This window comes from Brachyistius frenatus, unplaced genomic scaffold, assembly GCF_029030835.1.
Source record: "Brachyistius frenatus isolate BFR_SWC_R1_liver_20210118 unplaced genomic scaffold, ASM2903083v1 Contig_12, whole genome shotgun sequence".
In the NCBI taxonomy this organism is placed as follows: Eukaryota; Metazoa; Chordata; class Actinopteri; family Embiotocidae; genus Brachyistius; species Brachyistius frenatus.
Genome location: NW_027210611.1, coordinates 3,429,198 through 3,453,296, shown reverse-complemented (window position 1 = coordinate 3,453,296; position 24,099 = coordinate 3,429,198). Strand labels below are relative to the sequence as shown.

At 40.9% G+C, this 24,099-nt stretch overlaps 4 protein-coding genes across 5 annotated transcripts; all 4 read left to right on the top strand.

Moving 5' to 3' along the window:
• Positions 1-4,973: 4,973 nt before the first annotated feature.
• On the top strand, positions 4,974-7,427 carry bcl10 (BCL10 immune signaling adaptor). 2 transcript variants are annotated; one of them, XM_069692270.1, is made up of 3 exons: positions 4,974-5,455; positions 5,873-6,161; positions 6,275-7,427. In XM_069692270.1, exons 1-3 carry the CDS (start codon positions 5,405-5,407, stop codon positions 6,673-6,675), a joined length of 741 nt encoding a protein of 246 aa, XP_069548371.1. In that variant the 5' UTR covers positions 4,974-5,404; the 3' UTR covers positions 6,676-7,427. The 2 variants fall into 2 exon arrangements, with proteins under 2 accessions (XP_069548371.1, XP_069548370.1); XM_069692269.1 differs by having other exon boundaries at positions 6,272-7,427.
• Positions 7,428-8,467: 1,040 nt separating this feature from the next.
• Positions 8,468-12,546, top strand: LOC138617339 (mucolipin-3-like). The gene is made up of 12 exons (XM_069692268.1): positions 8,468-8,621; positions 8,725-8,892; positions 8,989-9,142; positions 9,417-9,498; positions 9,575-9,671; positions 9,799-9,898; positions 10,123-10,235; positions 10,700-10,849; positions 11,033-11,134; positions 11,228-11,350; positions 11,467-11,673; positions 11,779-12,546. The coding sequence occupies exons 1-12, from the start codon at positions 8,532-8,534 to the stop codon at positions 11,917-11,919; spliced, it is 1,527 nt and encodes a 508-aa protein (XP_069548369.1). The 5' UTR covers positions 8,468-8,531; the 3' UTR covers positions 11,920-12,546.
• Positions 12,547-13,786: 1,240 nt separating this feature from the next.
• ssx2ipa (synovial sarcoma, X breakpoint 2 interacting protein a) lies at positions 13,787-20,133 on the top strand. The gene is made up of 14 exons (XM_069692249.1): positions 13,787-13,988; positions 14,958-15,087; positions 15,310-15,473; positions 15,566-15,772; positions 16,126-16,236; positions 16,341-16,476; positions 16,587-16,662; positions 16,757-16,937; positions 17,069-17,216; positions 17,384-17,520; positions 17,834-18,007; positions 18,102-18,219; positions 19,182-19,335; positions 19,553-20,133. Exons 2-14 carry the CDS (start codon positions 15,054-15,056, stop codon positions 19,695-19,697), a joined length of 1,785 nt encoding a protein of 594 aa, XP_069548350.1. The 5' UTR covers positions 13,787-13,988; positions 14,958-15,053; the 3' UTR covers positions 19,698-20,133.
• A 102-nt stretch (positions 20,134-20,235) lies between these two features.
• Positions 20,236-23,116, top strand: gng5 (guanine nucleotide binding protein (G protein), gamma 5). Its single transcript, XM_069692250.1, has 3 exons — positions 20,236-20,408; positions 22,171-22,313; positions 22,842-23,116. Exons 1-2 carry the CDS (start codon positions 20,328-20,330, stop codon positions 22,294-22,296), a joined length of 207 nt encoding a protein of 68 aa, XP_069548351.1. The 5' UTR covers positions 20,236-20,327; the 3' UTR covers positions 22,297-22,313; positions 22,842-23,116.
• Positions 23,117-24,099: the final 983 nt, after the last annotated feature.

Below are 24,099 nucleotides of genomic sequence, written 5' to 3'. Positions count from 1 at the left end.
TGACTGAATATTATTTCTATTCTTTTATGACGTGTGTGTGAATGCATTGTTCTGATTGTTTTATTTGTTTGTCGAAGCCGTGTTCTTTAGTTTCTTTATCCGGGTCTCATCGAAAAGATATTTTAATCTCAGTGAGACTACTCACCGGTGATACTGCATGTGATTACATAATGGGCAAAAGGCATACATTTGTAACTGATTCCTGAAATATTCCCTCATCAGCACCCCCCCCCCCCCCCCCCCCCCCGTGCATATGAGCGCTGCCCCTCAACATCGGGGGCACCACAAGTTCTGACATAAATATTGAGGAAAAGCTACATATTTCTCATATTTCTATGACCAACTGAGTTTCTATCTTGGTTGAAGCTGTGTTTAGACTGTTGCACATTGTCTGTGATCGCTGTTTGGATTTCCTGACCCTCAAAAGTGTTAAAAGTCGCAGATGATGAAATTCCTGTCAGTCACCTATTAAGGTGTGGATGGATTCGATTCGAGTTTGGATTTGTGTTTGACTTCAGAATCAAAAAAAAAAAAAAAAAAAAAAAAAAGGGAGACGAGTGCCTACTGGAATGTTTGAACCTCAGGAATCCTTTGTTCAGTCTGAACGAGAGCATCCAGAATGAGAAACACACACAAACTTATGCAATGCCTGAAGCAACATTCCTTTCAGGATGAGCATTGCAGGTTTCTTTGAAATAGCTTCCAGGACGAAATGCATCCTCTTCTATCCACATCAAAGAACAATGAAAACTATCAGGGAAGGGGAAAAAAGCCTTTCCTTTCATTATAACCTGTGAGAACAAGAGGCCGGGCAGAGCAGACTGGCACGGCCTCCTTCTTATCTAACTGAGGATACGAAGGCCAGTTTGAGTCGGTGCCAGCTCAAGCAGATGAAGAGCGAGCAGGCGTGAGCTCGGCGCACTCACTGGTGCCTGGAAATCGCTGACTGTTGTGGTTTGGAGTGGAAACTTTTCCCTCAGAAGCTGTAATACAAAGAATTTGCAGAACCATGTTAGGTGAGGAACAGTAGATACATAACAGGCTGCTTGGGGGACCTGGAAAGGAGTTTGCATGTCCCACCCTCAGAGCAGCATGTGAATATACTTTACACTTTATAAATTCTAATATCACTGGGGTTGAGAAACTTTGTTATTATTTCCTCTTTCTTAATGTCATAGCTCAGGGTGAGACTTGATGCCATTTTCAGGACCATTTTAGCGAAGCAACACTTCTGATGCTGTTAGCCAAACAAATATGGCATTCAAATTCTGTGTGGCCCTTCAGATTGGCCTCGGAGAATGGAAAAGGCAGAAATACCTCCCCGGTGGTGTTCAGTGTAAAACCACAGAGGGTCTGAGACAAGCTTGTTTTGGCTGCTATGTGAGAGCGGGTCACACACAGTACCACAGACGGTAACGTCTGTAGGGGCTGCGCAGATATGAGTGAAAATCCAGTTCATTACATCACTTCTATAAATGCCTCCTTGTCTTTGTGTCTCGTTCCCGAGAAGGGCCACTCACGAGTCGGTACACTGGGTTCATCTGAAAGTCTCCCAGTCAATTGTGGATTATTTCCAGGCTGCTGCACTCTGCTGCTGCACTCTGCTGCTGCTGCTGGCATTGATGATGTGATCTGTCATGAAGCCAGAAAAGTGGGCAGGTGTTATCAGTATTTTTTTTCCTTACTTAAAGGAAAGTGCAGTTTGACCTTTGACAAGCGAAATTTAAAAGGCATTTTTCTACAACACTTTTCCTCCAGAAATGACTGGGATAGGATGCAATAGCAGCCACACAGTTATCATATCCTGTGTGACCCCCTCCAATTCAAATCATTATCACTGCACGAAAAAACCCTTCAGGGGAGAGACAGAAGGCCATGGCCTGATTTACAGTTTGCATAGCTCTCTAGCTTGGCATGGTGTTTTCCAGTGACACGCTACAACACTACATTACAGAACATGACAAAACAAGTCTGACAACAATCTCCTCAGGGAGCACCCGTCCTCGGTTTGTGGCATATCGTGATTAGAGGGAAGGGAGAATCTTGACTGCATGTGTTCAGCCGGTTTATAATCTATTTCCTGTGTACTGGAGTGTTACATTGGTTCCTCTCCAGCACCGCAGTTCACATTGCATTCATGAACTTTCACACTTTGTTCTCTTTACTTTGGCTCACTCTTAATCTGCCAATCCTACAAAACAGTTCTGTTATTGCTGGCTCTACAGCTGCTGCTGTCATTTGTTTGTATTTAATGCCAGCTTTTGTCACATCCCTTCAATTGTGTTTGAAGATCAGTGAACACAAATAAATAATGTGGGATGTCTAATAAATCTATAACAAAGACTGATAAACTAATGTAACCGCCTCGCGGGTGTTTGCCGCTACCAACCAGTCAAGTTGCAATTCACACACATTTAATATACGGTATGTAGTGAAGACTTTAAAGGAACTTGGCCAACAAATCTGATTCTCATAGAACAACATTGTAGCCATGGCTGTAAACGATTCTAAAATATGGATGCTTCACACACATCTTTAACCCGACAGCACACATGGTACGATCACCTCAGTATCAAGGTGGACACCCAAGATTAATATCACCAATTCCCTATCTGACCAGAACTGAAATATCAATCTCCCCTTCTGTTCTTTGAGTTATGAGCTCACGTTCACATGACCTTTGACCTTTGGCTACCAAAAGCAAATCAGTTCATCTGTGAGTCCAAGGGAGTGCCTGTGCCAAATTTTTACCTGAGATATAATGAGCATGGGACAGACGTGAGGTCAGAGTGACCTTGACCTTTGACCCACAAAATATTTACCAGATAGTGAAAAAAATACACTCTGATTGGCCACTCCTCTACTTTGTAGTGTGCTACATAGTGGACAAGTGGACAAATCCAAAGAATACATGTGATTAGCTTATGAGATATGATGTAATACTTCCCAACAACCAATAAGTTATATAATATAGTTCAAACAGAGCTCAGCCATGGGCTACTTGTTGTTGCATCAGTATCATATTATATACAGTATATAATAATATAACTCTCTGAAAGGGATCCTTCTGCATAAATGTCTGTTGTCCCTGAGAACAATACAAATGTTCATTTCTTCACTTTAACAGGAGCCAAAGGAGCATAATGTCAATCAAGAATAGTTTATGCACCCACACAATGTTGAAAAAAAAGGTCTAATTAGGCAAAATAAGTGAAAACACCCGTGTGGGAGTTCCTTACTTCTTACACAACAGCATTCAAAGCGCACTCAGTTTCCAGTTTATTAGGTGTAACTGGCTAAAATGAAGCCTCAATGCTACAACTCAGCAACAAATACTCTTCAGAGGCTGGAGGCTTCAGTTTACGTTTGTGTTGAGGTGTGTTTTTGTTGCACTGAGAGGCGTTTCTTGTATTTGTCCATTCCATTTATATCAATGACAGACCCAAAATGACTGTGAAGTTAAAATAAAACCATTCTAAAACAGTTTGGACAAAATAAAGAACATTGTTGTACGGAATTAATTTTGGGTGTACTTAGAGAGGAGGTGTGACTCATGCACAATTGGCCAAGAACTGTGTTATGTGGGAGGAAAACAGTCATTAGGAATTTTACTCAACTCAACTGAGGAAAATATTTGTCAGACATTTGTAGTTTCTTTATGATTATGACTTTAATGATAAAGCATATAATCAGCTTCTAAAATCTGATGCAATTATGTTCTCACTTATGAAGTAAAATTAGTTGATAATACGTCTGTACTTCAGATGGATTCAAATTAGGGATTCTTCCTCTTAAACGAGTATTTAATAGGCTATAGTGTTCTTCTTTTTTTTTTACTTAAGTAAAATACCACTCTCTTCAAAGTATTCAAGTTGATTCCTGCACAGCTTTTTTTAATTTTAAATAAGAGCATCTAAATATCCAGATGCATGTTTTAGTTTTTTCTACTATCAACAGTGGTGAAAGAAGTATTTAGATCATTTCTTACATAAAAGTACCAATAGAGCAATGTAAAAATGCTCCATTACGAGTAAAAGTCCTGCATGAAAAATCCCACCTAAGTAAGAAGTTAAGTATGTATTTAAGGAGGTTGCCAAAGTATCAGCAGAAAAAATGTGTTAAGGTATGAAAGTAATACTGTTGGTTCTGGGTCTGACGAATATATGGTTATATATGTCACTGTTAGATTATTAATACTGAAGCATCGGTGTGTAAGCAGCATGTTACTGCTAGTTTAAACTTCATCATATCCAGTTTTATTTACAGAGACAATAGATACATGTGAGGGGTCATCAGATGATTACTGGGAGAGGAAGGAAGAAAAAAAAATTGTGATCCACAAATCTGCTTTTCATTTTTGACTTTTTGTTAGTTGGACATTGGAAATGTGACCCCAAACATTGACTTTTGTCAAATGTTCATAATTCAACGGTTCAATCTTTAATCCATTGTGTAAAATATTCATCTCAAAGTAGTAGTATGTCCCTCAGTATGTCCTTCTGAGATGTAGTGGAGTGAGAGTATAAAGTATACCAGCAAATGGAAATATTCAAGTAAAGTACAAGTACCTCGAAATTGTATTTGAGTAAATGTCCTTAGTTACTTTTCACCACTGGCTGCAAATATCAGCTCATTAATCTAATTTATTTGCATTGAAACAACATATTGTACTGGTTAATACCACAGGTTAATAACACTTAAATAAACTAAATACTCGTCCGACGCAGACTTTGCATCGGCCTTTGAGACGCTGTAGGACACTGAACACTGTTTTCTATAGTTGTCACTAAAATATAGGTGAGTAAAAATCACTGAGAGTCTAAATCAGTTAAAGATTGTATTTGAGTAGATGTACTTAGTTACTTCCAACTCCTGCCTCGTAATGAACTGTGTTTGCGTGTGTGTATGTGAGGAGATCCGACAGCGCCACCCAGAGGAGTTAATGGGAGCAGCGCTTCATCTGCATCGGAAACATTGCAAAGCGAAACAAATCGATCTGCAGCGTCAAAGGCTGGAAAGTCGGACAGTTTGGACCTTTTCTGGAAACTTTGGATAGACCTCCTCTCGAATATAAACTTTCTCTTCACAGATACGAGCTTAAAGTGCGTGTGAGTGTTAAACTGCTCTCTCAACTGTGAGTACTTCTCTCTTCATCTGTCGACGTAGCTGAACCTCGAAACAATCAGGAAGTACGGGCATTTATTTTTCCCGTTCTTGAATCGCAAAAGTTGAATGGGCAGTGGATACGCCGCCTTTTAACGACAAATAATGAGGTGTCACATACTTCAACGATTGGAGTTTATTTATTGACTAAGTTGCTTGCATTTGTACGAACTTTTCACTTCTCTTGAGTCGTGATTCTTTTACCCGGAACACCTGGATTTTCACTGTGCGGGTGAGAGCGATGGATGCTCCTCACCTCACTGAGGATGAAATGGCAGAGATAAAGAAAGACGTAAGTATCATAATTCAGCCTAAAACTGTCTTCCAAGTAAATCATCTTTCTAATAAGGTTGGGTCTGTTTGCAAATAGACAGGTTTACTAACCAAACGTGTGTACCTTGTTTGGTTGCTAAAGGCCTGATTAAGGAGGAAATACTCCACCACACCCTCCCTGTGCCCACGACAACCGCCAGTCCTCTGTAAGATGAGGCATCAGGCTGGAGGTCTACTCCGCTCTTTTTGTCTGTTTGTGTTTTAATGAGTTTTACCAGAAGATAATTCAGGAAGAGCAGAACCAGACCAGGTTTTAGGCCTACGTGTGATTTCTGATACCTCTACCCGAGGCAAAGAGTCCCCTTCCTCTTCGGGGTCTTGACAGCTCACTCTGTTCCCGTCTCGCCTCTCCCGCACGGCTGCTACGGATCTCCAGGTGCTGATCAGACTGCGGCACTACCTCTGCGACAAGATCAGGGCAGACCGGCATCTGGACTACCTGCGCTCTCGCAGGATCCTGACCCGAGACGACGCGGAGGAAATCAGCTGCAGGAGCACGCAGACCAAGAGGACGGCCACCCTGCTGGACATCCTGTCCGAGAACCCCCGCGGCCTGGACGTCCTGATCGACTCCATCCGGGAGATGCGCTCTCAAAACTACATCATCGCCAAGATCACAGATGAGGTGCAAAAGGCCAAAAACGAGAAGCTCGAGTCCGTCAGAGGTGAATAGGTCTTAAACTCTTTGTGTGGTTTAAATCTTTGATATCGTCTGGATGTTTTGATTTAACATCTCAGTCCCCATTTTTCCTCTCTTCTTCTGTCTCTTAATCAGCAGGGGGTTCCAGTTCCTCGTCTGACTGCCAGCTCAGCAGCCCAACCAGCACAACCAGAGACCTCCCCACCACGTTTTCCAACAACTCCACCCTGCTCTTCCACCCGGATGGAGAATGCAGCCCTTCTACCTCCGGCTCGCTCAATCTGCCATCGTTACAGAAGGGTGGAGACTTGCCCTCTGTGGCTGGGGCGAGCGTCGCCGTGCCTTCCTCCACACCCTCCTCCAGCCTCCCGAGACCCGGCGACCCGGGAGCTCCTCCGCTGCCGGACGAGGTGCTGGTCGAATCCCCCTCCAACATCGATGCCGGCGGGCCGGGGTGCAGCAGCAGCGGAGGAGACCCAAACTTCCAGCCGCTGCGGTCGCGCTCGCTCACTCCAACATCACACAGGAGCATCTTTTAAGTCCGCAAAGACAGTTCTCGCGTGAAAAAGGGACACAACCACTCAACTCAGTTCACATACAAACACTCCGATTGTCTCCTTTTGGGTTGCTCTTCCCTTTGATCAGGCAGTTTGTGAGAAATCGCTGCACATGGGAAATACTACATGTTATCACTGTTCCAATCAATGATTTAGAGATAAAATAGGGAGATTTTGTCACTGGGTGATGTGTAAAAGTTTTTGATACTGGAGCCAATTTGTTTCCCTGGCCAAAATTATACCTTATTTCTTAGAATACATATATGTGATTTCTACAAATGTTTAAACAGATGTACTAGAAAAGGAAAAAAAAAAAAAAAAAAAACATAATTTCAATCAGAAGTTGTTAAATCAGAGAATAAGGACGCTAGAAATCTGTGCTTGCATTCAATACAAGCTTTAGCACTTGATCAATACTCGTCAGACACATTTAGGACAGTAAGCATAATGTATCCTGGTCATGAGCTCAGAAAATCTGATTCTTATTCAATGATGAACTGTAGGAAGCAACCTGGCAGCTCAAGTTTAGTTGCAGTGAGAATAAATGATGTTTTATACCCTGAATGACACTTGCGTCAGATGTTTGTAATAATGAGCCAGTCAGCATTAAATCATCAAGAATTGGCTTCATGCTTTCATCACTACAAAACTGAAAGGGAAACTATATGTCCCGCTTATGTCTTCATTCACTGGTCATGTACGACAATGTGTTGCATAAAAGTTTTATATTTAAATTCAACTTGCATTTTTTTCTTCTTTGTTGGTGTTTCTGCGGTCGATTAGAAAAAAAAACTAAGTGTTGTTTATTTTCCTTCCTCTGAGATAATGAAGACCCATTTGCTTTTCAGCAATCCTCTCTCTAAAACGGTATCTGAGACTATCGATAACTCTTGAGATGCCGTATTAATTTTCAGATTTAAAAGGGAAATCATTGACAGTTTGCTGGAGCCTTTATACTTAACATGAGCGTGCAGAGCTTCTGTAACTCTATTTTTGTGTTTGGAAAAACTGGAAAGGCTGAAAGTGACGCAGAGGAATGACAGTCATTGTGGCGAAGGTCTTTAGAAGCTGCACAGAAGCCCTGAGTGTTGGACTCTGCTGTTTGGATCACTGGTGGTAATCCATTTACTATTACTATTATTATGTAAATGTTGTTTTTTAAGACATATAGTAGTAAAGATATTACATTAAATGTGTAAAAATATTAAATAATTACACTAAGATGACAAAAACGGCATCAAAATTAAGTGTCTTAACTTTAATTACAGTTTGCTGTCATGATTTTTCTCCCAAAGAGAAAATTACATTTAACAGTATGATATGTTCAGGAATTAGTTTTAAAAGTTGCTGCAATCTGTTAATTTTCCTTGTCATTGATACTTCCTCTTGTGGGCAGTTCTGCCATAGTACACAGTGGGGGGAAGCACTAAAATGGGTTAAGTCATGCAAAATACACATTTACTGTTTTGGAGAACATTATATGTTATGTGTAGCACAATTTGCACACATAATACGTATCAAATTTAAGAGGCAGAGGGGAGAGCGAAAGCAGTGAACACATGAAGGAGAACTGGTTTGATAAACATCAGAATGACTGGAATAGCTCAATGCCTTCCTCCAAAAGATTTCAGATGTATGGTGAAAAAAAACAGATCTTCTCAAAAAAAGTAGTCGACTCGCTTATGTGTTGAACTTCAGGATAGATAATGGAGGACTCTGAGCCACTGCTGGCTGCGAGGTCGGAGGAAAGGAGGCTGAACGGCCACTTCAGATGGAGCACTCACACTCTGGACTCGAAGGCGGTCGAGGATTTCAGACGGAGGCTCAAATACTTCTTCATGAGCCCCTGTGAGAAGTACAGAGCCAGGGATCGGAAACCGTGGAAACTGACACTACAAATATTTAAAATCGCCATCATCACAGTGCAGGTACTAGATCGAATCCACTCGTTACAATCTACTTTTCACCAAGAATGAATGTGCACAGACTTGTCTCATCTGCTTGATTCTTATTCCACTTTTTTCCAATCAGTTGGTCTCCTTCGGCCTGAGCAACGAAATGATGGTCACCTTCAAAGACGAAAATCTGATGACATTCAGACATCTGTTTCTCAAAGGATACAAGGACCACCAGCCGGGAAGCTTTTCACTTTACACCAAAGCTGATGTGTATGATCACATCTCCTACATTATCAGCAGGGTACTGAAAAATGTAGTTTAATGACGTGGACTTTTCATGGCACTTTCTTTATAGTTTCAGAGCCTTAAAAATGCTTCTCTCTTCTTTTATTTTCAGTACACCAATCTGCGAAACCTGACTGTAGGCAATCTTGCATATGAGAGGGTTGATGGCGAGTACACTCCTCTGTCTGTCTGCCAAGTGTTCTACAGAAACAGCAGCATCGATCCTGGAAATGATACCTTTGACATCGATCCACATATCGATAAAGGTGAAACAGCACAAACATGTTGAGTGAAGACATAAACAAGTCGACTAACTCACAAGTATCTGCTGTATTTAAGGCTCGTGGCTACCTTGTGTTGTGTCATGTGTATTTATGGTACTGATTCATGGCAAGAATATGGAAAATAATCACAAAGTGGACGTGCTTGTGACATTAAAAAGAGGAAGCTTGTTCTTCTAGAGTGATCCATGTTAAATGATTGCTCTACTAAATGAACTCTAACTTCTCTAACCTCTGAACACATGGTTCCTCCTCACAGATTGTATTTCCATACATCCCATGCAGCTGTGCAAAGACAGCAGTTTGGCAACATGTGTCGACTTCTCTTTAGATTTCAAAAGGTGATTAAACTGAAAATACTGGTTTGGTGCTAGCTGATAAGAAGTACTACTTGTTAATAATTGTTTGTGTGCTCAGGCTGCTATCAGTGAACATCTACCTCACTTTGAAAACCATCAATCTGCAGACTGTGCGGCACCACGAGCTACCTGACTGTTATGACTTCCATATAATGGTAAGTGAGAGTCTAAAAACTGTGCACGCACTCAATCAAGGATTTAGGTCATTCTTACACAAGGGTATTAGTTACAGCTTGTTTCAAAAGCTCCGAAATAACTTTTGCTGTGCATGTTTTCACACAGATTATGTTTGATAATCGTGCACACAGCGGGAAGATAAAGGTCGATGTTGAAAATGACGTTAGAATTTATGAATGCAGCGACTGGACCGTGGAGGGCACCTGTAAGTTTTCATCTAAACTCTTATATCTATAAAAACGCTCCCATAGTTGATGATGTACGACACCAACAAACCAAGCACTAGTGACTGTTATTGTTTCTAAAGCCAGCAGGGGGCGCAGGGAATTGAACACCCCCAATATACAGTACATATGATCTGAAGACAAGTCTCTCAATTTTGTAGAAACTGTCTGTTGTAGAAACTAAATCTGTGTCTCTGGTTTGTAGCTGGGAAGAACGACTACCTCCTCCTGTCCCTGGATTCGGTGGTCGTCCTCGCCTGTTTCACCTCTGTCATCCTCTGCATACGATCCGTCATCAACGGCGTCAAGCTCCAGTCCGTAAGTTACAGCAGAAAGCGCAAGTAAATGGACTTTTACCCTCCCTACTCATAGGTGGAGGGTTTTGGTACACAAGATCAGTGATCCAGTGAAAAATGACTGATCCAGTTAGCAGGTATTTTATTGGCGACTTTTAAGCAACAAATAGACCAGAAATGAAGTCCTTGGCTGTGTGTTGAAGGTTTTAACACCTAAACTTTGAGAGGTTTTTTTTTATTTTTGTTGTTGCTGTCAACATTTTTTAAAGGATGGTAGTTTATTAGTGTTATAAAATAATGACTGTGGTCCCGATCAGATCATATAATGCTTCAAAAGTCAACACCTCTTCATGAGATTAAAAAGGACAAATTTATACTATAAGTACAACAACAACAAAATTCGTTTCATGTGGAAATCAATCAATCCAACTCGGAGACTGAATCACTGGTTTGTTATTATTTTTTACAATATCTTGATTTCTACAGGAGTTCAAAGTCTTCTTTCATGCCTACTACAATAAAATTGTGAGTTGGTCAGACAGCATGGAGTTTGTGAATGGCTGGTATATCCTCATCATCCTCAGCGACACGCTGACCATCGCTGGATCAGTGCTGAAAATTGGAATACAAACAAAGGTTTGGTTTGTTTTAGCGTTTTTTTAGTGTATTGTCACATACTGTAGGACTCAGTTTGTGCTTTTTAAGGGAAACCTGTTGTGCTAAATTCTCTACAAAAAGCACCCATAATTCACGATGCTTGAAATATTAACAAGGGCCCTAATGCTTCTTGTATAATACTTTCTTTCTTTCTTTTTTCAGTTCCTGACAAACTATGATGTGTGTAGCATCTTGTTGGGAACCGCCACAATGCTCGTCTGGGTCGGTGTGATTCGATACCTTGGTTTCTTCAAGAAATACAATGCAAGAACTTCCAAGGAGCTGCTTTTAGATAATGCAACAACAAATATAGCAAATGCATTTCCAGAGGAACTAAACTCTTTTATTTGTTTTTAGATTTTAATCTTAACCCTGAGGGCGGCGCTGCCAAATGTGTTCCGATTCTGCTGCTGCGCGGCCATGATATACCTCGGGTACTGTTTCTGTGGCTGGATCGTCCTCGGGCCTTACCATGATAAGGTATGGAACATATAAACAGTTCATTTCCAGTGTTCATGAAGGGCCCCAAGCATGATCTGGCATTATATCAATCACTGAAATTTCAAAATGCCATAATCAAACCGTTGTTTTTCCAGTTCCGAACACTCGACAAGGTGACAGAGTGCCTCTTCTCTCTCATCAACGGGGACGACATGTACGCCACCTTCCTGAAGATGAGAGACAAGACCTACGTGGTGTGGCTCTTCAGCCGACTCTACCTCTACTCCTTCATCTCCCTCTTTATCTACATGGTGCTCAGCCTCTTCATCGCTGTCATCACGGACACCTACGAGACCATCAAGGTCAGTCTGAGTCATCCTCACAGACACTTAGATGTTATTTATCCTGAGTGTCCTAATGTTGTTGCTGGTTTTTTTTTTTTTTTTTTTACAATGGCTCTCATGCAGCATCACCAGCAAGACAAGGAACCGGTGTCCCAGCTCCAGGCCTTCATAGCAGAGTGCAGGGACCAGCCCAAGTCCGGACAATACCAGACTGATGAAGAGGCATCAACCTGCTGCGTCTCTTCGTGTGGCTGCTGTGGATGAAGTGACAGGATGTACTTTTTACTTCTTGAGTGAGCGAAGACTTGTGACCTCATGAGACTGTGAAATGCCCCACTGAGTCCTAATAGTCTGTATGGAGTCTTTGATTGTGTTAGTGAATGATAAGAGCGTGAGTTTATCTAGTTACTTAAGAAGATGTGTTTTTACTTTGGTTTATATAATACATTTTTATTTAAATTGCCAGACTTTCTCTGTTGAAGACTGTTCAAAGGGCTACAGGACATGGTCTCCATGAAAAAGCTAATATGACATCCTGACGTTAATCATTACAGTATTAACATGCACAACAGACAGATTCCTCCTCAGTTCAGTGATGCATTCAGAAGTAGTGGGCAGCTTTTCTTGACATTAAAACTACAGAATCAGAAACTTAAGAATTTCCTGCCGACTGCAGAATAAAAACATAACTGAGCTATTCTTGTCATTTTACAAGTACATACAGTACTTCATTTACAGTATGTAACACAAGTGTATTTACTTAAATGTGACCCTGAATGTACCATAGAAAATTTCCCCTTGGGGATTAATAAAGTAACTACCTAACCTACCTAATCCATAGCTTGAAAAAACTGTGCAGTTTATTTTGTAGTGCTTCTTTGCATTTCTATGCGCTGGTAAGAGGTTTTATGTTTTCACATTGTCCGTTTGTACGTATGTCCAATTCTCAACTATGTAATATCTCAGGAACGTCTTGAGGGGAATAACTTGAAAAGTGTTGACTTGGACTCAAAAATGAAATGAATTAATTTTGGAGGTTTCATAGGGACATATTGTACTTTCTACTCCACTGCATTTATCTGACCGTTTTAATTACTTTTCAGATGAATATTTGACACGATGATTAATAGAACAAGCTCTTCTAATACAACACATTGTACAAGATTAAGCCAGTGGTTTCAGACCTTTGTGACTTTTGACGCTTTGCAAAAAACAGTGTGGAGTTGGGATCCCATTTCAGATGTCTATGATTTGTGAACAGCTCCACAAAGTAGTGATTTTTCCCTCTAAACTTCTCACATGGTTTTATTCCCAAAAAAATATTCAAAAGATCCAAAATGTCACTTAAAAATCAAAGGTTCGAGAAAAAGTCAAAAACTGAAAACAGCTTTGTGCATCGCAATTTCTTTCTTTTCTTTTCTCTCCCAGTAAAAAAAAAGTCCCCTCGGGGATTAATAAAGTAACTACCTAACCTAACCTAATCATCCGACAACTCTTCATTTATCTGGTGCCCTTTGTAAAGCTATAAAACTGGATATAAAGTAGTTCAAACTAGTTCCACCTGCAGCAGCTACAACAAGCTGCATACACACTGATGCTTCAGTATTAATAATCTAATGATGTCATCTAAATTGGGGACCAAAACAGTAGACTTCTTTTACTTTTAACGCTTTAACTACATTTTACTGATACAACTTTTACTTTTACTTAAGTGTGATTTTTCTTGCAGGACTTGTACTTGTATTTTAAAAAAAAATTATTATTATTATTATTATTATTATTATTTTACATCGCTGTATTTGGTCTTCTGCATACTTCTTCCACCTCCGCTTTGCAGCATCACAGGTGAACACTTACACGCTACTGCCACATGGGCGCGTTGCGGTGCTGCGGGAGACACATGACGGCGTTTGCGTAATCGAGCACCGCACAAGGTCCCATCCAATGCGCGGCTCACATACTGGTTGCTTAACAACGCTGCTTCCAATAACAACGCGGTTTGGTCGGCAGACAGCAGGAGGACGAGACTTTAAAAAAAACCCACACACAAGCAGCTGCCTTCAGCGGGCTTGAGCCTCCACCTGTGAAACCTGTCGAGGTTTCTCTGTCCGTTTTTTTTTGTTGGCTGCGTTGGGATTGAAGTAGGTGAGACTTTTTTTTTTTTAGGAGAGAGAGAGAGAGCTGTTTCTGCTGCAGACACGATGACGACCGAGCTGGACACCGCAGTCGTAGGTGTCGTCGACGAAGGAGGGGTTTGGTAGTTTTACCACCACCTCGGAAACTCGGGAAGCCAACGGGTTTAGTCGACCTATATATATTTCACGCCCTCTTCAGTGAGTATGTTCAAAGTGTTTGTTTGGTTAGCGGCAAGCTGTTACACAGGTTAAGCGAGCTGACGTCATGAGGCATTCAGGTCAGCGGTAAATGTCGCGTATTTCTCAAATTCATTACACAAGACGAGAAACCGATGCTGAAGTTGGTAAGTTATTTCAGAAAAGCCGTATTATTGGCTCGACATCGGGTAAAGCAAACTAGCTTCACTGACGACGGAGATAACTTTAATTGACTCATTGACATTCTGGATATCAAACAATAACACGACGGTTATAACCAACTACATTACACCGAGGCGCGCTTGGCTTTATCTCCGCCTCCCGTCTGCTTAACTGTAGATAAAAGTTGTGTTTGTTTACTGGACAAAAAAAAAAAAAAAAAAGTGGAGAGAGTCTTCAGAGACTTGACATGACCGACACGGAGAAGCAGCAGGCTGTTTTTTTTTTTTTTTCTGCTGACTGGTTTTCCTCACTGAACATTTCCCCCCGCAGCTTTTCTCTGTGGTGGCACCACTGAACTTGAATGCGAGGTTTTCCCCCTTTTGTTCATCGACACAACTCGTCCTTGAGCGCAAGTTGGAACATCGTAAAAGTTGTGGGAGTGGCTCATTGTAAAAGTGTTATCTGGTTCAGCCTGTTTCATCAGAGCACGTCTCCTATATTTCCTTGAAGGCACCAACGTCCAAAAAAAAAAAAAAAACACACGCACGCTTGTCGGATGTAGACCTTCCGCAGTGGATTGTCACATATATATATATTTTTTAATATCTTTGTAAATCCTTTGGCTCAAGGCTGAGATCACGTCTCACTACCCAGCAATTTAGATAGCAGCGGCCAATAGGAGGGCCCCTTTAAGCCCCGGTCTAACCCAACTGGCACACATCTGACGCATAATCCTGTGTGGGTGAAACGGCAGCCCAGATTATCTATCGCTGGTAGTTTATCTCATTGCTTGATGCTCTGTTGCAGGGCTCTGTTCCAGTGGGATCCACCGCCTGACTGCTAATCCACTTCCCTGGGGATAACTCATGACCCGGCATCCTCGTGCCCTGATGTGTCAGTGATATGGGAGAGTGGTGGACAACTGAAACATCCATGGGTAATTTTCTCCGCTAATAGGATGCGTTTGCCAGAGCATTTCAAGAATAGAAATGCCCATGAGCGATGCTTTTTTTGGGATGTGCTAAGAGGTGACCCATATTTTTTGTTCTCATTTAGAGCCGCAACCTAATTCAAGCCTCAAGCCTAGTAAGATAAAGAACAGTAGCTGTGATGTACTTACAGTTGCTGTAGTGTCCCTCTGTCTGTTCTCTGTTTTCAGAAAACTATGAGATCTCCAGCATATCGCACGTGACGATGTCCCCCTCGAGACAGAACAACCTTGTGTCAATGTACTCTTTGCCCTCGTTCAAAACCTCCTACAGTGTGATAAGTGCCTTTTGCACCGAGGATAACATTCCTCAATGCATTTCATACATCAATCGGGTATGGAAATATCCTGTGTTTTATAAAAACAAAATGCATTCTTGTAATTAAGGGAAAATTTGATGTGACATAAGCCCTCTGTCTTTCAACAGGAGCTTGCCTCACTGGGCCTCTCCACATGTATCGAGGCCACCTCATCAGAGGGAGCCAGCCTGAACGCTGTGCCAGCTCTGAATGCCATGTACGAGGTGCTACAGATTCACAGACGAAATATGTGCAATTTAGAAGAGCTCGAGAAAGATCAGCTGAAGAAATCCAGCAACTTGGAGCTCATGCAGATAAGCAATTCCAGACTCAAGGCATGTTTGACTGGGGGGGGGGGGGGGGGGGGTCTCAGGATCACTTTATCCTTAGTTCAGTTTCGAGACAAGACTGTCTTTTTCCATTTCTCTTCGGATCTAACTGTACATCTGCAGGCTATAATCGGCATACTGCATGTCCAGTAGTAAAGCTGCAGTAATAGATTTCTCACCACTAGGGGGCAGAAAAGAATACACAATATAATGCAAATCTCCCCTTTCCAAATCAAAATGACTGCTGTGATAGAGAAACCAAACTAACTAACAAAGCAGTATACGCGTGTTGTGTGCTGGGAACTCTCGTTACTTTATAAAAGATTAAGAGAGTTTTATTGTCATGTATTTCCTTCCAGGATCAGTTGGAACTGTCCTTAAGGGAGAAGTCTGGTCTACATGAGACGGAGCGGCAGCTCCAACTCAAAATTAAGACTTTGCAGAGCTGCTTGAAAACAGAAAAGGATGAGGTAGGACTTCCTTTTATGCGATAATCTGCAGCAATTGTGTTTCCAAGTTTTATTTGAGAACGCATGAACCAGACAAACTCTCATATTTCAATCATCCTGGACAGGTTCAGAAGCTCCAAAGTATCATTGCCAGCCGTGCCTCTCAATACAGTCACGACGCCAAGAGAAAAGAGAGAGAAGCGGCAAAGCTCAAGGAACGCCTCAGCCAGCTACTGGTTGACAGAAAAGATAAGAAACTAGGTAAATGTCCTTGTCCTCAGCGAAACTTTATGCACCTTGTTTTTTTTTTTTTTTTAATCTGAATTTTAGAACAATCAAATAGAATTTTGGTTCCATATTTTCCCAAATAGCCATCGACGTATTGAATTGCTTGGGGCGGTCAGACGGTAAAAGGAGCCACTGGAAGACTGCAAAAGCAACAATCGGGTATTATAAAAGCTGCCTTGTCATCTGTTAACCATAGAATTTGTGGAATGTGGAATCTTATTTACATAAATGACTTGTAAATTTCCGTCTGCAGCCACGAGGGTGAGATGTACAAGTCATTGCTCAGTGACTACGAGGCGAGTCAGAGGTCCTTAATGCTGGAGAACGCTGAGCTGAAGAAAGTCCTCCAGCAGATGAAGAAGGAGATGATCCATATCCTGAGTCCACGCTATCCCTCCACCAGAGGAGCCTCTGCTGATGACAGCCAGGAGCAGGTATTGAATCACACTTACACACTCAAAGAAACGTAGCAGATGGATTTGAAAAGTTAAGGGCTGATGGGAGGACTCGTGTTCATGTGCATTAGATTAAAGGAGATGCTGACAAGATATTATTTTTGCTACAGTATGATTTCGATGGAGACGAGAAGACGGGGGACTCCAGCAGGGAAACTCTGGACCAATCCTGTGAGCATGTGAGGGAGCAGCTCACCAACAGCATCCGCCAGCAGTGGAGGAAGCTGAGAAGCCACGTGGAGAAATTAGACAGCCAAGGTACGTACTCCCAAATTCTTGTGGCAAAAGTTTTATAGCTTAAACACTTTGATCCGTAATACTCGCTCTCGATGTGGTTACTCTGGTCTTTTTAGCATTTAAAGACATAAATTATACCTGGAAAGAAACTGGGGTTGTCAGTTTATCAAGTGGTTTTGTTTGCGAAGCCTCACAAGTGCAGAATCAGCTGGAGTCCAATAGGGAGGTGATGCTACGGGAAACCCACGAGGATGAGATGGAGAGGATGAGGCGTGAAGTCCAGCAGTGCAAAGAGTTCATTCACGCGCAACAACTGCTCCTCCAGGTCAGCATCTGCTTGTTTAATGATGAGATAATCATTAAACCTAACCTAAAAAAACCTAACCTAAAAAAAAAAAAAATTCCCCTCAGGGATTAATAAAGTAACTACCTAACCTAACCTATGTAAAAAAAAAAAAAAAAAAAGAAGAAGAAGCGTTTAATACAAATATAACAAGCCTCCTCATAATAAGAGCAAATTAATCGATGAAATTGCATTTTAGATAAATGAGTCTGTGTTTGTTTCAGATTATTGAAAATTGCTTGGAAACAGTAAGAAATAACATGGGGTTAAAGGATAAATGCTTCTGCTTTTGCAGCAACAACTCAACACATCATTTGACGATGAGACGGCTGCTCTCCTTAACGACTGCTACACGCTGGAGGAGAAAGAGCGCCTCAAAGAGGAATGGAGGCTCTTTGAGGAACAGAAGAGAAACTTTGAGAGGGAGAGAAAGAACTTCACAGAGGCCGCTATTCGCCTGGGGCGCGAGGTACTCGAGTCTTCTTGAGTGGCGCCTTAGTTCAATTAAACATTTATTTTAAGGGTTGCAAGTTCACTTATTTGAATGTTTTTGTATTCCACAGAAAAAGGCGTTTGAGGAGGACCGTGCCTCTTGGCTCAAAAATCAGTTTTTGAACATGACTCCCTTTACAGACCGTAGGAGATGTTCCTCCTCTGATGGTCAGAGTGCCTTGTCAATTCGTAAGTCAGTGTCATTTTAATAAAAGCTATTTCAATTTGTACTACCACACAACCTTTTTCAGTAACACTTAATCCATTATGGGCCTAGCTTATGTGCTACAAGTTGAAATGGAAAGGTAGACCGACCCGACTCCCGGTCTTGCGGTTCACTTTCTACATCCTGTTTGAAGGACATCAGTGAGGAAAATGCAAAAACGTGGGGCACCTCGTGGTTTGAGTTCAACTACTGGAGTGAAAACTAAAATAGTAGACACATGCAGTGCAACAGGAGAACTAATCAATAAGAGATAATTGTTAACTATGTTATACATTTTTCCCACTATTATTGCCACGACGGAGCAGACCATTGCCAGAACAGGACCCCCCCCCAACCCTCTGTGAAACATATTTTATTTATCTTATTTACCTAATTTATGTGCACCTTTTTTAATTTCAGTTCAGTTGGAGTCTGTACAGTGTTTTGCTGTCATTGACAGTCGCGCTAGTATCTTTCCTCTGTGTTTTTCGTAAAAAGCAGAGGAGAAACGGGTGAAGTAAAGATAATGTTACTCTTAAGTTGTTGACAACTACGCTTTTTACGTAACTGCAAGTGCACTATAAGCCAGTAAGATCAGTTTATTAATGGACAGGTGGTGACCTCGAACGTCTGACAGACACGCCAAAATATCAGCGTTTTTATACGCGCCCCAACCTGAACGTGGCAACAGTGGAAAGGATGCTAACATAAGAAGCTCTGGTCGGAGTACTAGCAGCTCTACTGCTGAATCAGCTGCCAGACAAGCAAAGGAGGACAGGCTTTGATAGGAGGAAAATTATCATGGCTCTACGAGACCAATATTGCTAAGGTGAGGTGCAAATGTAAATGCAAACGTGGGCTAACATCGGGTCAGAAAAGTCTTGCAGCACTCGGAGCCCCAAACTGTTTCCACCGACGTTAAATTTGATGATTTGCTCCATTGCAGGAAGCGAGCCGGAGATCAGGATGTCTTCGGTGAAGGATCAGCCGGCCAAATCATCAAGCTACACCTTGTTCTCCACTCCTAAACCTTTACAAAGTGCTGCTGTGCCATCGACGGCGGAACTCTACCGGACACTCCGCCTGATACCAGACAGCAGGTATCCTCCTGTCTCTAAAGCACCGTTTTCTCTGTTTTCAGTGATTGAGTTTAATTTGTGCAGTGATATTTCATGAGGAACGCAGACAATGTAGGATATGACGTTTTTTTTTTTTTAACTTCCTAAAGACAATCTGGTGTCTTTTGCACCCTGAATGTATTCGGTGTTTGTGCCGTGTCACATGTTAATCGTTAATCTTGCCTTTCGCCTTTTTCAGTTCCTCCAGACATTCAAATCGAGGATGCTGGCAAGAGTCCAGCCACCATGATGAAGGAGACACTCGGGTCAAATCCAGAAGCAGAGGTCGCTGTAGTGACTTCAGCATGTTCTCTTTGGGTGAAGATGAGAACAGCCTCAATTAAAGAACCACCAGTGTCTTTTTTTTTCTTCTTCTTCTTCTTCTTTTTCCTTCAATGGACTTGAAACCCCATGGCTGAATTCCAACAGCATTGAACACTTTTTTTTTTTTTTTTTTTTATGGACACGCACAAATCATTCACCAAAGCTAAATCAAACAAGAAAGCACTTTAAGGAGTCTGCCATTATTCATGTGTTGTCTTTTACGAACAGATCGACGCTGACAATTTAAGCTATATCCAGAGGATTTTTGTTTTTGTTTTTTTTGGAACAATCCCTTCCTGCATATTGATGACATTGAAAGCGACCATAATGTTTACAGATTCTATAAGTATTAAATTATGAGTTTTAATTTATGTATACGTTGACAATAGATTGACGATGTTCTGCTCTGCAGGTGTGAAAGCGCAATAAAGTTTTCTCTTCTTTTTTTTTTTTTAATTTGGCGCCCACTGGTGTATTTAAACGGGAGCTGCAAGTCAGAAGCGTTGAAACAACCGGAATCCGGATGTCATCATCTTTTTTTTTTTTTTTTTTTTTTTTTTTTTTTTGCTTTTGTCTCAGCATCCAGCCCGCGGATCGCACCCACCGCCCAAGCGTCTTATTTTTTTTTTCCACACAAAAACACAGCGACAATGTCGGGCTCCTCCAATCTGGTAGCCATGCAAAAAGTGGTGCAGCAGCTCCGCTTCGAGGCGAGCATAAACAGAGTGAAGGTAAGCTGGTTGTTTTATTGTTGTTGTTGTTTTTATTTTCTTTCTCTTGCCAGAAAACGGAGAAATCTCGACCGTTATCCTGATCTGCTAACAAAGCTAGCCGCCGCCGACAGTCAACAGGCGGAGCAGGGCGTAGTTTGGACCCGGGAGGAAGTATTTCGCTTGATTATTACAACCACCACCACCACCCACCCCAACATCTGAGAAAGAGGAAATAATGCCGACGCGCCGAGCTGGTTGTCGCTGTCTTTTTTTAATTTATTTTTTTAAATCGAAGATCACCAAATCTGGGGTTAAAACTTCCATTAGGGCAGTAAAACGTTGCACGTGACCGACTCCAATCACCACAAATGTCATTTCCTCTCCTCCATTATTTCAACATCTCACCATACGTCTCCGCTGGTTTGTTGTAAATAGGACGCGTTTGTGTTCATTATTGAAGCATGTAACCCTTTATTAGTATAATGAACATGGAAGTGGAAAATAACAAATATAGTCTATTTGCGTTATGTGATTAAAAATAATAATAATAATTATGGCACAGTACTTTTTTTTATGAATGTGTCAATGCTAATAGTCCAAATGTATGTGGAAAATAACTGCCCACTGCAACCGCAGCACTTAAACCCCTATACAGAAAACTATAAAAAAACAAAACAACAACAACAACCTGTAATCAACATGCCATTATGACAGAATATGTCAAACTCCTGTAAAAGTCCATCCATCCAGACATTTTCTTCCACTTATCTGGGATCGGGTCAGGGTGGCAGCAGGCCAAGCAAGTTAGCCCAGGCGTCCCTCTCCCCTGAAACATTATCCATTTTTTTCCTGAGGGATCCTGAGGCGTTCCCAGCCCAGCTGGGGTATATAATCCCTCCAGCGTGTTCTGGTTTTTCCCCCGGGGTCTCCTGTCTCATTAATATAAGAATAAACAAAACGAATGTATTGAACATCTAGCTTTTGCTAGCTGGGAGAAAAAAAAAAAAAAGAAAGAAGTAAAATCATTATCTGTAAGGGGTGATAACTTGATTACACTAAATAAAGATTTAATTGATATCGTCTGGGCTTAAAATTATGGTTATAGTTGAACTACTTTCAAAGGTCAAACATTACTGTTCCTCCCAGTTACACATAAAAAGAGGGTTTATGTATGTAAGTTATTGCAAACATTTTACTTCGTAAAACGAAGTTTCAAGGCAAATTAGCAATGCAACTTTGAGAACTCTGACTAGATCAAATAAACCAAATAGTAAGATAAGAAATGGGTAACTGCATGTACTCAAAATGAATCAAATCCAGAGGATCGCCTTTACAGGATGGTTTTGCAAATTGAAACATTGAAAGAGTACAGCGGTGCTTTACACAGCACATCTCAAACGGAGTACACAGTATTTGGTCCCCTCGTGCTTCTCCATTCACAGTTCTTTGTGAATTAAGATGATCCCTTTTTAAAATATTCCTCCATTTCCATTTGGTGCGACAGTCCAATTCAGGCAGTGGGTTCTCATCTCGTATGCAAGTTTAAATACCAGATCCTACGGTTTTCCTTAACTCAATGAGTACTATCTGTCCAAATGATCATCAGGGTCATCTGCCAGACTTTGAAAATATCCTCTTGTACCAAGAAAAGACCCTGTAAAGCAGTTTTTTCTAGCTGTGTAGGATTATTCACAGTTGATGTGTATGTTTGTGTTTTGGTGCGCCTTAACCTGGCTGTGAAAGAGGCCACTGTATAATCCCATGTACATTTTGGCACCAGGTTTCCCAGGCAGCTGCAGACCTCCAACAGTTCTGCTTGCAAAACGCCTTGCAGGACCCTCTGCTGACCGGTGTGTCCTCCAGCACCAACCCCTTCAGGCCGCAGAAGGTCTGCTCCTTCTTGTGAAACCACTGTATTTATTGGTGAGTAATGTTCTTCGCAGAATAACGACTGATGTGTTCATCTTAAATATTACAGTTGTTAGTGGGGAAAATCTTCTAAACATCCAAAGAAACTTGTCACATCTACGCAGCAAATTTTACTCCATTGCTGTCGATTTGTACCCTCACAGTGTGCCAAAAATTAAATCTGTTGAATGAAATCTACACCCCTATACTTTTGTTTACTTTACCCTAAAAGGTAAAAATAGTAGTTAATCTAGGGATGCACCAAAAGATTATTTTCATTATTTATTTGTCTGAGCTGTTTGTTCTTTAGAAAGTCAGATAACGGTGAAAAACCAAAAGATATTCAGTATATAATCATGGAGGACTAATGGAAACAGAAAATATTCACATTTTAAAAAGCTGGAATCAGTGATTTTAGCATTTTTTAATTGGAAATTTTAAATTAGTATTAATTATTTGTTGCTGCTTTGTTTACATTTATTTTCCCATTGAAAAATCAAATCCAATGTTGACGCTTTCAGTTTATATTTATTTGTTCTGCAGGCCTTCATTTTGATGCTACAGGGAAAAGTTGACCTCATCACTGCTCCTCATGCCAAGCCATTATACTGCCACGGGATCTCTCAAGTGTAAAACACATCATCAGGAAGAAGACCCTCTATTTTCAGCCACAGTAGAAGAAAGGAGACCGTTTTATTTTTCATGGCACAGTGTGATTTTTGAGTAAATTATTGTGCCTTTTCTATTATTCTATTTTAGTCATCACCGTTCTGGACTTTTTTGTATTTAATGAATAAAAACATTCTTAACTACTCAAAGGTTGTACGAATATGCATTTTCTTTTTTGTTTGTTTTTGTTACTTGGCATCATTTTTGATACCATTTCTAACAAACATGACTGCTTGTGGTAAATAGCTGACAGGAGGCAATATTTTGAACGTATCTTAAAGAAGATAATAATAGAAACAACCAATATGTTGATCACCAAATATAGAGGTTAGGTCAAGAGACACTGTATTTCCAATGTTTTATGTTTTAGTTTTGTTCATTGGAAGGCGACGCTTAGGAAATAGAATTAAATAGAAGAAGAATGCAGAGCAAATAAATACAAAAAACTATTTTTGGGCCGAATTGCCTGATCCATTCGTGTCCACTGGTAGATCGTTTTTAATAGCTGCGGCTGCAGAACAGTATGATAAATATTTTCTGACATTAGATTGTGGAAGATCACTGAACAAAGTACGTTCATCCTTCTCTTAAGCCGTAGTAAAAATATCACAATGTAAAATATATCTACACAGGCTATATTTTAATCTTTGATTTTTGGTGAGGTTTTGGATCATTGGAACATTTATTGAAATGAAACCACGTGGGAATTTTACAGGGAAAAATCAATATTTGGTGGTGCTGTTAACAACTCATAGACATCTGAAATGTGATCCCAACTATGCACTGATTAGTGCAACAACAACAACAACAAAAAAAGGTTAAAAACCATAGATTTAATTAACGTGTTGTATTTTAAATTATTTTATCCATTGTGTCGAATCGTCATCTTAAAAGTAACTAAAGCTGTCAAATAAATGTTGTGGAGTAGAACATACTATATTACTCCAATAAAAGTAAAAGTACCTTTCAACGTGTACTTAATTACACTCCGTGACTAAATGTACTACTCAGTAATCCAATCGTATGACGCGTTGAAAGCGTCACTGAGGACCCTCGCCATCTGCTTGCGCGAGCGTAACCGATAAATGGTCCACTCTCGCGAGATGTGAATTAACGTTTGCCCGATCCATGT